The following is a 15,024-nucleotide window of genomic DNA, read 5'->3' as shown; positions in this document are numbered from 1 at the left end:
AAATTATGTTCTGCTGTGAAACAAAACTGTTTAAATCTGTTTTTTTCAGATATGACAAATGTTTCAGATATGACAAATAAATAACCTAGATATACAGAGAAATTACTGACATATTTTATAACTTTACACTGTCAAAAAAACATTCATAGTGGAAATAGCCAATCTAAAAGCTAACAACGCGTCGCATTGTTCTATTTCCACAATTTTTTAAGATGTTTGAAAATATATGAACATTTTTCAACATGGAAACGATTATGACGATTGCGACTAGGCGATTATATGTAATAATTGTGACAGGCCTAGCTACATGTGAAGTTAAATGTGAGACTTTTATAGTGTTAGCCGTAGCTAGTGTGTCTCTGTTAAGCTTAAAGCTTTTTATTTAAATCCGTTTTTTTGACAGCCTATGCAGTCAGAAATACGGAAGCGGATTCTTTGCTGCCTGGACATGAGGGCTGCAACATGCATGTACAATATGTCACGGTCCGCTCCTCGAGCCGTGTACTGTGCCCTTATTATTTGGACCTTGAATGCCCTTATATGGTGTTGAACTCTTAAGGGCTGTTCTGTAGGCCTGTGTAGGCCATTGTTCATGATGTTCTGTATGTATTCTTGCATTGTTGTAATTCTGTTGCCATTTGCCTTGGTTCTCCTTGTACTTTTATTGTGTAGTTATGTTCCTAATTTTCCTGTCTCCTGTCTAGTTGTTGCTACCTGTCTTGTCTCACCTCCCTTTGATTAGTTTGTTCTCCACCTGTGTCCTGTTAGTCTCCCAGCCAATCCCTGTGTTGATTGTCTTTGAGTTCACCTGTGTCCAGTTAGTCCTGTGTCTATTTAAGTCCTCTGTTTGCTTCCGTTCCCTGTTCGTTCGTTGATTGTAGTTGTGTGAGATTATGCTAGTCTTTGTCTCCTGACTTATTGTTGCCTAGTGTCATTTTTCCCCTAGCTTTCCCAGTCTAGTTTTCCCATACTCCTGTATTGTCTCTTTCCTGTTATGTCTGATTACCCGGTGACTGACTTTGCCTGTACCTGACGTTGATTGCTGCCTACTCCCTTTATCTGGTGTTAATAAACACTTTAATTCGAGCTGCATTGCCTCTGCCTCTCATCTCGCACTTGGGTCCTACACCTCCCTGCCTCGCACCGTGACACAATATACATACCACACAAGCCTGCCTGCTTGAACTGCAATAAATGGTATCATGTATTTATGTGCCATGTATTCACACTCTGCTTACAAATATATACAGTTGGTCAATCACTCCGAGCCCTACATTTCAAAAATCCAGCTTTAAAGGATGTTTTTGTTTAGATTAGAAGAAAATGTTATAAGCGGAGCAGTGCGAGGAACCATTTCACCACCCTGTTTCGGTATAAACATGTAAATTCCTTAACCCATTTCAATCCGGGAACGCATATACTGTGTCATTTTTTATTTTTAGCTATAACCATTATTTTATACTTTGGGCTAATCAAAAATAGCAGATCTACAAGCTCACCGAGTGCCGTGCTACGAGCTTGTAGATCTGCTATTTATTTTTGAAAAACCGTGAACATTTTGTCCAAATCTTTGAATATGTATGTGTTTTAGAGCAAACATCTTTAACTCGAATCTTAATATCAGTGGTTCTCAAACTTTTTTTTTTTGTATATCTGCTATTTTTGAATAGCCAAAGAAACCTGAAGCGACAATCCCGGATTGAATGGGTTCAAATGTGAAAAACGAGATTGGAAAAATAGGTCAAAAAATGCTGCTTTCCCGGATGCCAACGCTGTGTGACCTAGTCCCGGAGCTACGACAGCAAAGAGGAGAGGAGGTCACAGATGGGGCTACAGTACAGACCACCACTAGGAACCACGGGATGTGACCCGATACGATGATGAAACGCTGTTAGCGTACGGCGATGTCTGCGGGGAGAGGAGAGAGAGCTAATTGGGAGACAGAATCGATACCAAACCCGCATTCCCTGCAGCCATGAATGGCTCTCGACTGGCTGTGGCCTCAACATAGCAGCGATAGCGAGTATAAAGTGTTAAACAAGAAGATGAAATATTCATGCAATGTGGAGCGTGTGGGGAAGAAGGGGTGACTTTACTTAGTCCCCATGTTGTTTGCGACATGACTGTATCTTTGTGTATGATTATGGCTTTTTTTCCCCCTGCTGTCCAACCCACACAATCACCACCACCAGGGAATTTAAGAGTGTTTGGTGGTGTGTGTCGGCGTGCGTGTACGTACGTGTGCATGTGTGTGTCTGTGGACTGGGATTCTATATTTATTTCCATATCATTACCTTCCTGTGTGAACGCTTGGAGCCCGGCAAGGCTAAAGACTTGACGAGAGAGGAAAAGAAAGGAAAGCTATCATTTTATCATTTTCCTCACCCACTCTTTTTCTCCGACTGGGAAAAGATGGGGAAAGGGTGGAGGCTGGGGAGGAGTGCACCGAACAGACAGGAAGAGAGAGAGAGAGAGAGAGAGAGAGAGAGAGAGAGAGAGAGAGAGAGAGAGAGAGAGAGAGAGAGAGAGAGAGAGCTGCTGATGAAGCCATGTATGCAGGCCTTTTCTACTCTCTGCTATTATCCTGAGCTATTATCAGCCAGCTTTAGTGCTGGAGTCATTCAGCTCTGGAATGGTTGTGGTTAACGTTTACACTTATAGCGCTACAGTATAATAACGCAGCGGTTCCCAACCTGTGGGCCGGGGGCCCACTGGTGGGCCGGGAGGCTGTTGCAAGGGGGGGCCCCCAAATAATTGGCAAAACACTCATATGTTCTTGATATTAATTAATTGTCTCCGCCAGGCCGAAGGCATGGCGAGAGAGTATGTTTTACCCTCTGTCCGTCCGTCCGTGTGTATGTGTGTGTGTCCGTCCTTCTGTCTGTTACCAGCTAATCTCCGCCACCGTTGCCCCAGTCACTGTGAAACTGCACACACACACTCCCTCGATGCCACAGCAGAAACTCTGCCCCAAATTTTCACATGGGCCTGTTATAGCGCCACCAGGAGGCCGATTTGTGCAAAACACATTTTTGGATATTACTCCTACATATTTTATCCAAATATCACGCAAATCGGTACACAGTATCTCTATAGTCATGTGATCAAGACGGATCTGTCCGATATTTCATATTCCATCCTGATTGGCTATGTTTGGCTTCCAAAGTTGGCAGGATTGGTCCGTTTTGAACAAAATGTCTCAAATCATGAACGCAGCGTGTGATTTCTGTGAAAATTTGCACACACATTCCCACTAGGCCAAGGAAGAAATGCCCCCCTTTTCACATTGGCCTGTTATAGCGCCACCAGCAGGTCTAATTTAGCAAAACACATTTTTGCAACAAAATGCCTCAAATCATGAATGCACACTCATTCCCACTAGGCCGAGGAAGAAATGCCACCCTTTTCACATTGTCCTATTATAGCGCCACCAGGAGGCCACAATTACAACGTGACCTGGCGGAGACCTGTGCTTCGAGGAGCACTTTTTCTAGTTAATAATAATTTGTATACAAAATGTATGTGAAAAACGAAGTCATTTTTTCTAGTTTTCGTTGTGATACCGATAAATAGGAACTGAAAGTATACTATGTTATCCATTCATCCAAGCCGGAGAACAATTGATTGATTGATTACTAAAATACATTTGCTCTGAAAATGCATGTGGCTGCCAACACTTTGGAAACTCCGCTTTGTGAGCTTGTAGATTGGCTATTTTGGGCACATGTTCCCCCCAGAATAGGGATGGCTGGGGGTCTAAGTGGTTAAACATTTAACAACTCAAACACCTTTGTACTCTGGGATCGGGGATCCGAGGGTAAAACGTGCAACAATCTAAAAACACCTCCTGGCCTGATGTTCCAATCCCACCGGAGAGCCAAGTGTTATATTTAGCAGCTTGAGAATGACATGGAAAGATCTTCCCTGGGAGGTTTTACAGAAGGACCGTTTTATGGCAACAAGCATCATAAATCCTATGTTTACTTGACAAATGACTGTGCGATGAAAACCACACGAGGAAACAAGAGTGAAGGAGGGTGAAAGGAGAGACAACAAGATGGGAGAAAGAGCAGAAAGACCTGTCTCCTGTCTTTGGGTTGGATTGTGATTTTATAAATATGTATTTATATCGCTGTCGGGCAGAAACCTCTTATCTCCATATTCGAACTTTTTTCGTTTTTTTTTTATAAATGAACGCCCTGCTTGATCATACTACAGCGTCACACAAAAGTAGCAGATCCACAAGCTAAACGCGTCGCTTTGTAGATCTGCTACTTTTGCTACTTTAGAATTTGAATCCTGAAAAGTAACAGTTTTGGATATATGAGGTTTCCACCCGACAGAGATGATATGCTCCACTGGCATTTTTTTGCTTTTTCCCCCTTTTTCTCCCCAATTTAGTCGTTTTGCCAATTAAATCCTCCCCGCTGTTGTATCCTACTGACTCACCTGCCAGTGAGGAGCCCCCACTGGGAGGACGTAGAGCCTTCATCCTACTCCTCCCGCTCAACACTCCCTGCTGACAGGTACCGCCCCCAGCCCGTAGGAGTAACGTAGCAGTGACAAATATCACGCGTTGTGAGCTTGTAGATCGGCTATTTTCACTACTTTTTGCATGACACTTGCATGACGAAGTATATGGTGTCTGTCCGACAGTGACGATATTTGGTTTGACTGTGCCTTCCAGTTATTTGACTTGTTCTGTGTTCCTTTCTTCTCTTTACCCTATTCTCAAGTCTTCCTATAACTGCAACGTCAACAGCTTGCACAAAAAAAAGAAGAATTTCACCCACTCTCTCTTCAGACCTGCAAGAGAGTAAAAGTTCAAAAGTTGATTCTGCAGTGCAGTTTATAATGTGACCTGGCTGGCACCTGTGACCTTTCACAGCACTCTCCTGTGTACACTGTAGTGTCTAACTAGATTAACTGTCAGACAGTCAAACCATCAGAGCAGATTACGCTTGGATCGATTAGCTACTAGTGGTGGAAGTGTGTGTGTGTGTGTGTGTGTGTGCGTGCGTGCGTGCATGTGCGACCGCGCACGTGCATGCACATGCACGTCGTCTACTCTAGATCAATTAGCAGTTGGAGGGTTTAGTAGGGGAGGGGCTAATATTAGAAGCCGTCAGCCGAGGCATAGTGATCTACTTCCAATCTGTCAGCGTGTTTGTGCACTCACTCACACACACACGCACCCACGCACGCACGCACAAACACACACACACACACACACACACACATGCCTGTCTGTTCAAGCGGACAGGATCAGGCACTTCCACTTCAGTGAGTTGACCTTGGTTTCTCCCGGGTTATCCTCTCGTCTGGCATTGCTCTCTCTGTACATCTGAGCCTCCCTCCCTCCCGCACCGCGCGTTGGCTGAGCCAGAGTGCATTCTGGGTAAGCCAGCGGGTGAAAGCAGGGTGTTCCACCACCAGAGCAGTGTTTCTCAAACAATGGGGCGGGACTCCATTTTTGGGTCACGGACTCATTTATATGTGTTGTGAGTAATTTATATGTGTTGTTTTGTCTTCAAATATTCTATTTATTCATATTAACAGGCTGGACACACACACACACACCACAAATACAATAGATTGTTTTGCTGTTGACAAGAGTAGTTCCATGTGGTTTTATGTGGGTTTATGACGCTGGTATATTGTGTCATAACAGTGTGTTAGATGACATTGTTCACCCCTAACCATTACTATGAGCTATAGTATGATGATGGATCCTATACAGCACTGGTTCTCAAAATGGGGTCCGGGGACCCCTAGGGGTCCTTGAGGTGGTTCCAGGGGGTCCCAAGTGAAATGTATTAATATAGCATTAAAATCACTTGAACCATTTTAACAACACAGAATCTTGTACAGGGGTCCCTGGCACTAAATCTCTTCATATGAGGGGTCTGTCTGCCGCCAAATACATATTTATCTGGGGGTCCCCTTGACATGAAAACGTTTGAGACCCACTTGTCCTACTGTACTGTAGCACACCACTCAACATACTGATTATCGCCTTATGTCTTCCACAGCTGGAAATATTTCCGAGTGTGAGTGAGTGTGTGTGTGTGTGAGTGCGTGTGTGCATGCGCGTGCACGTGCAAATTATTACAGGTCACATGTTTCCTCTGTAATGCTCTGCAGCTGTTTTAACTGCTGCTAGCTGACGCTGCTGTTCTACAACAACACACACACACACACACACACACACACACACATGCACACAGACATACGTGCACGCGCACGTGCACACGTCAATTCCAAATGCCTCGGAGGAGGACTTCGGAGCTCCCATTTCCATCTCTTCAGGAAAAAAAACAGAATTCTCACAGAATCGTTGGAGTCAGCATCCCTATCGAAGTCAATGTCATCAGAGAATACACGTACACTGAATGCTAAGCAGCTGCTTTTCAGCTTTTCAGTGTGTGTGAGAGAGAGAGAGAAAGAGAGAGCGAGAGAGAGAGAGAGAGAGAGAGAGAGAGAGAGAGAGAGAGAGAGAGAGAGAGAGAGAGAGAGAAGAGAGAGAACTTGGGAGCGGGGTCTTCCTCCGGACTTGAATACAAATAAACCTGTCTGTGTCCAATCACATCAGAGCCCAGAAAAACTCCACACAGAAGCCCCCTGTGTGTGTGTGTGTGTGTGTGTGTGTGTGTGTGTGTGTGTGTGTGTGTGTGTGTGTGTGTGTGTGTGTGTGTGTGTGTGTGTGTGTGTGTGTGTGTGTGTGTGTGTGTGTGTGTGTGTGTGTGCACGCGCGCGCGCGCCTCTCTCTCTCAGCTGGATGAGTGGATGCATGAAACCCTTTGAGACAGATAGACTGAAGCCAATCTAAAGACAGCCCCTCAGTGAAAGAGGGATAGAAAGAAAGAGTGCATTCTTTCACAACAGACAACACAGCCCCCCCACCCCTCCCTCTTCTCTGTGTCTCTCTCTCTTTAACGTTCCAGCCTGGGTTAATAATGATTTCACCCTGAATGGCACCCCTATACTCTCTCCCTCTCTCTCTCTCTCTCTCTCTCTCTCTCTCGTATATAAAGATACCCTAGGGGGCATCCGTGACCACTAAACAACACCGAGTGCTAAATACTCAGTGACACAGAAACAAACCATACATGTGCACACACTAAACGCCACTGCACATACCAGCAGTATGAACGCATAGCAGTATGAACGCACTCGCGTACATCAAACAATACAAACAGCGCTCAATGGTGACGCTGACATACAAACAGCGAGCAGACCCACGAAAACACATCAGGATCTAATTTGATCCACTTGAACCCCAGAATACCTATTCTGGGGGGGAACATTTGCCAAAAATGGCCTATCGTTGCTGCACGTTTTGAGCTCGTAGATCGGCTATTTTTGGTGAAGAGATTTGGTGCAGACGGAGTGTTTGTATTTATTGATGAGATGTATTGTGTTAATTTGTTATGCTGTGTTGATGAATTGAATACATAGGACCACAATGCAAACAAGTCCCCAGGACTTTTTTGTGTTTATCCTTTCAGCCTTAATGTCTTACTGTACCACGTGCTGTTTACATTTCTGACCAATGAAAGTACTCAATCAATCAATCAATCAATTCAAAAATAACAACAACAAAAAAAGCTGACAATGTTGTGAGCTTGTAGATCTGCAATTTTTTGGGGAGGAAATTTCGGCTGTAATGTATGACATGCCCAGAATAGGGACGCCGGGGTTAATGTGGTTAAATTGGGGGTCTGTTAAAATTCCGACACACAAATCCCACCCCGAAATCGCGCTCATTCTCATGCACACACATTCATTCACACAGAGGCATACAAACACACACAATGGCCCTTAGTGGAACATTGAATAGCTTGCAGGAAGTGGCTGTTTGGCAATTTAAGAAGCACCTCCCATGGTTCACCGACCTCTCTCTACCCTCTCTCTGTCTGTCTGTCTGTCTGTCTGTCTGTCTGTCTGTCTCACTCTGTGTGTGTGTGTGTGTGTGTGTGTGTGTGTGTGTGTGTGTGTGTGTGTGTGTGTGTGTGTGTGTGTGTGTGTGTGTGTGTGTGTGTGTGTGTGTGTGTGTGTGTCTGTCTGTCTGTCTGTCTGTCTGTCTGTCTGTCTGTCTGTCTGTCTGTCTGTCTGTCTGTCTGTCTGTCTGTCTGTCTGTCTGTCTGTCTGTCTGTGTGTTTCTCTCTCTCTCTCTCTCTCTCTCTCTCTCTCTCTCTCTCTCTCTCTCTCTCTCTCTCTCTCTCTCTCTCCCTCTCTCCCTCTCTCTCTCTCTCTATGGTGGAAAAAGTACTCAGATTTTTAGTAAAACCACAATATATAAAAAATACTCTGTTACAAGTAAAAGGCTTGAATTAAAAACTGTTACTTGAGTAAAAAAGTACAAAAGTATCGGCATCAAAATATACACTTAAAGTACCAAAGTACAAGTACTCAAATGTTCCAAAAATGAGCTCATCTACAAGGCTTGTAGATCGGCTATTTTTTTATAATAGCCAAAGTTAAAGATAGCGCTTGAGTGGTTTAATGTATGTGTTGTAATAATAATCTAAATCTGAAAAGTAACTCCAAATAATTGTGGTGGAGTAAAAAGTAAATTTTTTGCCTCCCTCTGAGGTGTAGAATGAATAGAAGTATGGAGAAAAAAAAAAATACTCAACTACAGTGAAAGCACCCAAAAGATTCAATGGTACTACTTGATTAAATGTACTGAGTTTACTTTCCATCGCTGCTCTCTCTCTCTCTCTCTCTCTCTCTCTCTCTCTCTCTCTCTGTCTACCCCCCCCCCCCCCCCCCTCCCTCTCTCTCGCTCTCTCTTTGCCTCCAGTCTTTCTCTTTTTATCTCTGTCACTCCTCCTCCTCCTCATTCATCGCTGTGGGAGTTTCTTCCCACGCTCAGGCGCCTGAACTTGGCTACCTCACCACCGGCACCTTCTCTTTCCTCTCCTCTCCTCCTCCCATCATCAACACCACCTTCTCTCCTCTCCTCTCCTCTCCTCCTCCCATCATCAGCACCACGCAGTAGAAGGATTTCTACTTAAGTAAAAGTATCAATACCGCAATGTAGAAATACTCTTGTTTCAAGTAAAAGGCCTGTGTTCAAACTGTTACTTTTGTAAAAGTACAAAAGTATTGGCATCAAAATATATGTAAAGTACCAAAAGTAAGAGTACTAAAAGGTTTGAAAATAGCAGATCTACAAGCTCACAACGTGTCGCATCGCGACACGTTGTGAGCTTGTAGATCTGCTATTTTCAAATAGCCTATGTATAAAACAGGGCTAAAGAGGTTAATGTATGTTTTATAATACAATAATTTATATCTGCAAAGCAACTAAAGTTTGCAAATAATTGTAGTGGAGTACAAGTACAATATTTGCCTCGGAGGTGTAGTGGAGTAGAAGTAAAAAGCATTAATCATTGGAAATACTCCAGTAAAGTAAAAGTACCTTAAAATTGTACTTAAGTACAGCACTTGAGTAAATGTACCTAGTTACTTTACACCACCGGCACCGCGCCAGTAAACACAAAACCAGGGGAGGTGACGGACAGCAGCGGAGCGGACGTCATTCAAACAAGAAAACAACCCACGTTCTTTTTTTTTGCTGCGTGACAACGTTCATCAGATCTGTCATCGTCGTTTCAGATCCTGACGTCACCCTGTTAGTGAGAGAAATCTAATGTAGGCCCAAAAAAAAGATAACACACTTTTCACTGACACTGTGGGAGATGGGTGAAACAGTGTGGGTGATTAGGTCATGGCGCTATGATGTGAGAATAGATCTGACAGAGCATCGTTGCAGTCGGGGGCCGGAGGAAACCTCATATGTCCCTATTGTCATAAAATTAACCCATTAAGACCTGAGGCCGATTCTACAAATGTCTTCTAAATCCTAACAGTTAAAAAAAAAAAAAACATATGTTGCTACATCAGTGGTTCTCAAACGTTTTCATGTCAAGGGTCCCGGAAATTATATGTATTTGGCCGCGGACCCCCATCTCAAAACATGTTGTTCCAGGGACCCCCAGAAGCAAAGATTTGAGTTAATTCAATTCAATTCAATCTTTATTTCAGACCCAGGAGGATCCATATCACAAGAAAACAACACCACACAGTAAAAACAGAAAATAAAATAAAATAAATAAAAATAATGCAAATAGCTCACATTGTTCAGTTTCTGACATACAGACATGTGCGCCAATGGTTCCACAATCTAGAGGTGAACCTGACAGAGCTTCGTGTGGGGTCTGTTATGACAGCGATTATGTCATTTACTGACTCCGATGCTCTACACATAAACCTATACATAAGGTTGCGTAGCACAGCAGCACAGGTGGGTACCCCAACACTAACAAACATCTGGCTTGCACTGGAGCTTCTTGGAGCTCTCAGCAGCAGCCTCATGCAGTCATTATAGGCCACTGTAAGGCGCCTGAAGCTGCCTTGCCTGAAGCGACTCCAAAGGTGGGCAGTATACAGTGGTGTACAGAAGGATCTAAACAGTGAGATCTTCACAGGTACTGAGCACATGCTAAATTTGCGGCACAGCATGTTTGCTTGGGCATACAGCTTACGCCGCTGCCTATAGATGTCTTTGTCATCTGTTAGGTCATTGGAGATAATATGTCCCAAATAAGTAATCTCACTGCACACACTAAGGGCAGTGCCAGCCAGGTAGAAGTCAGGAAAGGTAGATAATCTGTCTTCCCTACTTCGGACAATCATGACCTTACTCTTTTTAGCGTTGTATTTTATATTAAAATCAAAGCCATACTGTGAGCATATCCTCAGTAGCTGTTGTAGCCCAGCACTATATGGACTAAAGATGACCAAATCATCTGCATACATCAGGTGATTAATTAACGAGTCACCAACTCTACACCCTGTCCCACATGCATTTAACATCAATGATAAATCATTCATATAAACATTAAAAAGGAATGGAGAAATTATTCCTCCTTGACGGACACCATTGGTCACATGAAAAGGAGCAGATATTGACTTCCCCCATTTTACCCTCATTGTCTGGTGAGCATACCAGAACACCAAGATTCTGACTAGGAAACTAGGGACCCCTCTCTGTGTCAGTTTTAAGAATAACTTTTCATGATTAATGCGGTCGAGTTAAAATGCTCCCTTTAAAAAAATGTATATTCAAAGATTTGCACAACTTTTCACGATAAAAAAAAAAAAACAGATCTACAAGCGCGGCACTCGGTGCCGCGCTATGAGCTTGTAGATCTGCTATTTTTGAACAGCCAAAGAAATCTAAAATTACACAGATGCGTTCCCGGTCTTAACGGGCTAATACCCTAGTTCATCATACAAGAGTGCCACACAAAAGTAGTGAAGATGGCAGGCGCGTTGTGAGCTTGTAGATCGTCTATTTTCCCTACTTTTGCAATGCTTTTCAAAAAAACAATAATAAAAAAGGAACGGTGGGTATAGGCAGGAGGTTATCGGTTCATAAAAGACCCGGAATGACGAATCCTATGTGTGTGTAGTAGGCCGTCAATTATCACCACCGTTATATCCACCTTACCTTCTGATACTCGGCATCCTCCGGTCTGAAGTCACTGCTCACCGCCTCGAACTGGAGGTTGAAATGCGGTAGCCGGTGGAGCAGATTGACCCACCAGGGGGGAGAATAGTTCACTACAGCCGCCATCCCTCCGAACCGACCTTCACCACCAGCCGACAGCTGTCAGTCAGTCAGTCAGTCAGTCAGTCGCTGTGGAGACCTCCTCCCTCACAAGGTTCACTGTGAAGCACAGAAAGGAGGTGACATTCACTTCACTGCCTGCATTCCCCCCCCCTTTTTCTCCTTTGTACAAACAGTATACTGAGTATAGTGTCTTGTATTTGTTGTTGATATGTATTATTGTGTGTTACTTGTATGCTGATTGTTGATGAATTGAATACATAGGACCACAATGGAAACAAGTCCTTAGTCCCCAGGACTTTTTTTGTGTTATCCTTGTCTGACTGTACCTCGTGCTGTTCACATTTCGGACTAATAAAGTATTCAATCAATCAATCAAAAAGTAGATATTGGATATATTCTATCGTCTCTGTCGAGTGGAAACCTCATACGTCCAAAACTGTTACTTTTCAGGATTCAAATGAGCAAAGTAGCAAAACTATAGCAGATCGACAAGCTCAAAACACATCACGAGCTTGTGGTCGATCTGCTACTGTTGATACTTTTGTGTGACGCTGTAGTGTGATCAAGTAGGGCATTAACAAAACACGAAAGGTTAAGAGTAGTATGGAGATAAGAGGTTTCTTCCCGAAAGCAACGATATACAGTATATAATATATATGGTCCTGGTGTGTTCAAACTGAGAAACACCCACCCCCACACACACACACACACACACACACACACACACACACACACACACACACACACACACACACACACACACACACACACACACACACACACACACACACACACAATCCACTGTGTGTGCACATATACATCACCAGGCCTCCTATACTGCAGAGAGAGACTGCTGTCACAAATGCCTACTGATGTGATGTTGTTAACGGTTTAAATGGCCGTTATTAATCAACCGGCACAACGCCAACTAGCTACAGTTATATATATATATATATATATATATATATATATATATATATATATATATATATATATATATATATATATATATATATAGTATAGGAATTTAAATAAACACATTTAAATAAATGTGTAAGTCTATTGCTAGCCCCCTTGAGTAGAAACAATCTTTATTATTATTGTCCAATGTCAATAAAACGGTGAGACATCATAGAAGCAAAATATACAGTAGGCTATATATGTTTTGTTTGTTTTTTTGTACCCCAAAAAATGAAAGGATTCGCTTCAGGGCATCTCTGCATGCACTAAACCTTCTCTACATCTTGTATAGGATCGTGTTGTGGGAGAAGCAGATCATATGCAGCATAACATTGCTTTGCTTCTCATACATTTTCATGTCAATTCAAGGACCCCCCCAATATATATATATACAGCCTATTATAGCTCATTTGGCCAGCCTGATTTGGCCACGGCGGACTCCCCCCCATTTGTGACCCCATTCTTTGTCAAGATCTCTCGGCTTATAGATGTTTTTAAACAGTTGCTTTTGCTGGGGATCGGGGACCCCCCAGTTCTTTGAACAACCACCACATTAAAGCTTAAGCCCCTAAAACAATATTATTGTTAAATCAGATTAAGAACCATGTTAAACCATCCAATCCGGGGGACGCATATCTCTGTCATTTTAGATGTATTTAGGCTATTCAAAAATAGCAGATATACAAGAGTGCCGCGCTATGAGCTTGTAGATCTGCTATTTTTGGGGGTTAAAAAAGCACCTACTACATACCTCCTCCCAGTATAGTCCCTCCTGAAGCCAGGCGGACAGACAGAGCTGTGGTGGTCTCTGGGTCTGGTCTGGTGGTCCTATATTCAGCAGACTACTGGGGGCTTCATCTATTGTCTCCCACAGACTGCTGCATGCGGGGAGAAGAGAAGGATCTACCACCGTGGCCGCACCTCCTCCTTCACCACATCGGAAACAATAAGGACACTAATAGAAGCATATTATTATTGCTGTTGTTGTTATGATGTCCCCTCGGCTGTATTGTTCCTCCTCTGCATTCCCCAAAAGAAGTCAAGCCCCGTCACGGTCGATTAGGGGTTAAACTCGTTGACCCGCAATCCTTTTCTTTCCCCCTGTTTATCTATTTTTTTATTTTCCTTTTTAGCGTTGTTATTGTTATTGTTTTTTTTATTCCCCCTTCCTTCCTTCCTTCATAAAGTACAGTAACAATAGTAGGTCCACGGTGCCGTCGTCCCCGCAACGGCCAGGCTGTCTGTCGTTTCTAATACATTTGGAGCTCAACCAAAAATCACCGTGTTTCCAAAAGCCCTGGAGGACTGGGCTTTGCGGCAGGCAGCTCTCTCTCTTTCTTTCTCTCTCTCTCTCTCTCTCTCTCTCTCCCTTTCTCTCTCTCTCTCTCTCTCGCTCTCTCTCTCTCTGCAAATAGCCTACATCTGAGAGTGTGCGTGTGCAAGTGTGCGCGTGCGCGCGTGTGTGTGTGTGTGTGGAGAGAGAGGAGAGAGAGAGAGAGAGAGAGCGAGAGAAGAAAAATCCGCAAAGAGGCCACCCCCTGATGGTGAAAAGATGGTAGTGCATGCAGTCGTGGAAGAAGTAGGCTACTGTTGCATAGGCATACTCATCTTTTTTTGCGGTGCCAGCCGCCGCTCTACATTACTGACCATGTAGAGCGGGACCCCCTGTCTGTCTGTCTGTCTGTCTGTCTGTCTGTCTGTCCGAGCAAGGCATAAACAGCTGCAGCTGATTGGGACTCAAAGATGTATGTAACCAATTACACAAATTAAACTCAAAAACAGGAGACAGCGCAACACGTCCTGCGCCACTTAAAGTTTGCACACAGGCTGGCTTCGCGCGCGCGCGCGCGCACACACACACACACACACACACACACACACACACACACACACACACACACACACACACGCACGCACGCGCACGCACGCACACACACACACACACACACACACACACTCTAAACTGAGTGCAAATACTTAAAGGGTCTACACCATGAATTTTAACTTTTTCTTCATTTTTGTGTGTTTTTGGTCTCCCCCACCTCTCTTCTGTTCCAACAAATACCCGACTTCGAGCATGCAGGCTTTCATAGGCTATCTGTGGTTTTTATGTAAATTGGTCTGAAAACAGTCCGTCAGATTTGTTCCCCCACCCTACGTCACGTCTGGGAACAATTCCTCACGTTTTTCAGTTGTAACCAAAAAAAAAAAAAAAAAAAAAAAAACATTTTTTTTCATTTTTTTTTTTTTTTTTAATTTTTTCTTATTTTTTTTTTTTTACTTTTTCCACACAGAACCAGGACATAACATGCATACAAACTGGCTCAATAGCGCCCCGTGCCAAACAGGACAATGTGGTATTGCAGGTGAAAGTGCTTTATAAGCCAGAGAGAAGTTAGTTGGAATGAGTATATCTGAGG

The 15,024-nt window shown here is 43.5% G+C and overlaps 1 protein-coding gene across 2 annotated transcripts in view; it reads right to left on the bottom strand.

Moving 5' to 3' along the window:
* Positions 1-13,941, bottom strand: part of ttyh3b (tweety family member 3b) — a 49,050-nt gene extending 35,109 nt beyond the window's left edge. The window contains exons 1-2 of one of the 2 annotated variants that reach the window (XM_084042893.1): positions 13,352-13,941; positions 11,522-11,740 (exon numbers count right to left, since the gene is read on the bottom strand). In XM_084042893.1, coding sequence (XP_083899019.1) covers positions 11,522-11,647 — 126 coding nt within the window. In that variant the 5' untranslated portion in view covers positions 11,648-11,740; positions 13,352-13,941. The remainder of the gene's footprint in view (positions 1-11,521; positions 11,741-13,351) is intronic. The other variant, XM_084042892.1, reaches the window with a different exon arrangement.
* Between the last annotated feature and the right edge of the window lie 1,083 nt (positions 13,942-15,024).

The sequence above is a fragment of the Gymnoscopelus microlampas genome (genome assembly GCF_963454915.1).
Source record: "Gymnoscopelus microlampas genome assembly, chromosome: 2".
Classification (NCBI taxonomy): Eukaryota; Metazoa; Chordata; class Actinopteri; order Myctophiformes; family Myctophidae; genus Gymnoscopelus; species Gymnoscopelus microlampas.
The sequence above is the reverse complement of the archived record's forward strand: the minus strand, read 5'-3'. Positions and strand labels throughout refer to the sequence as shown.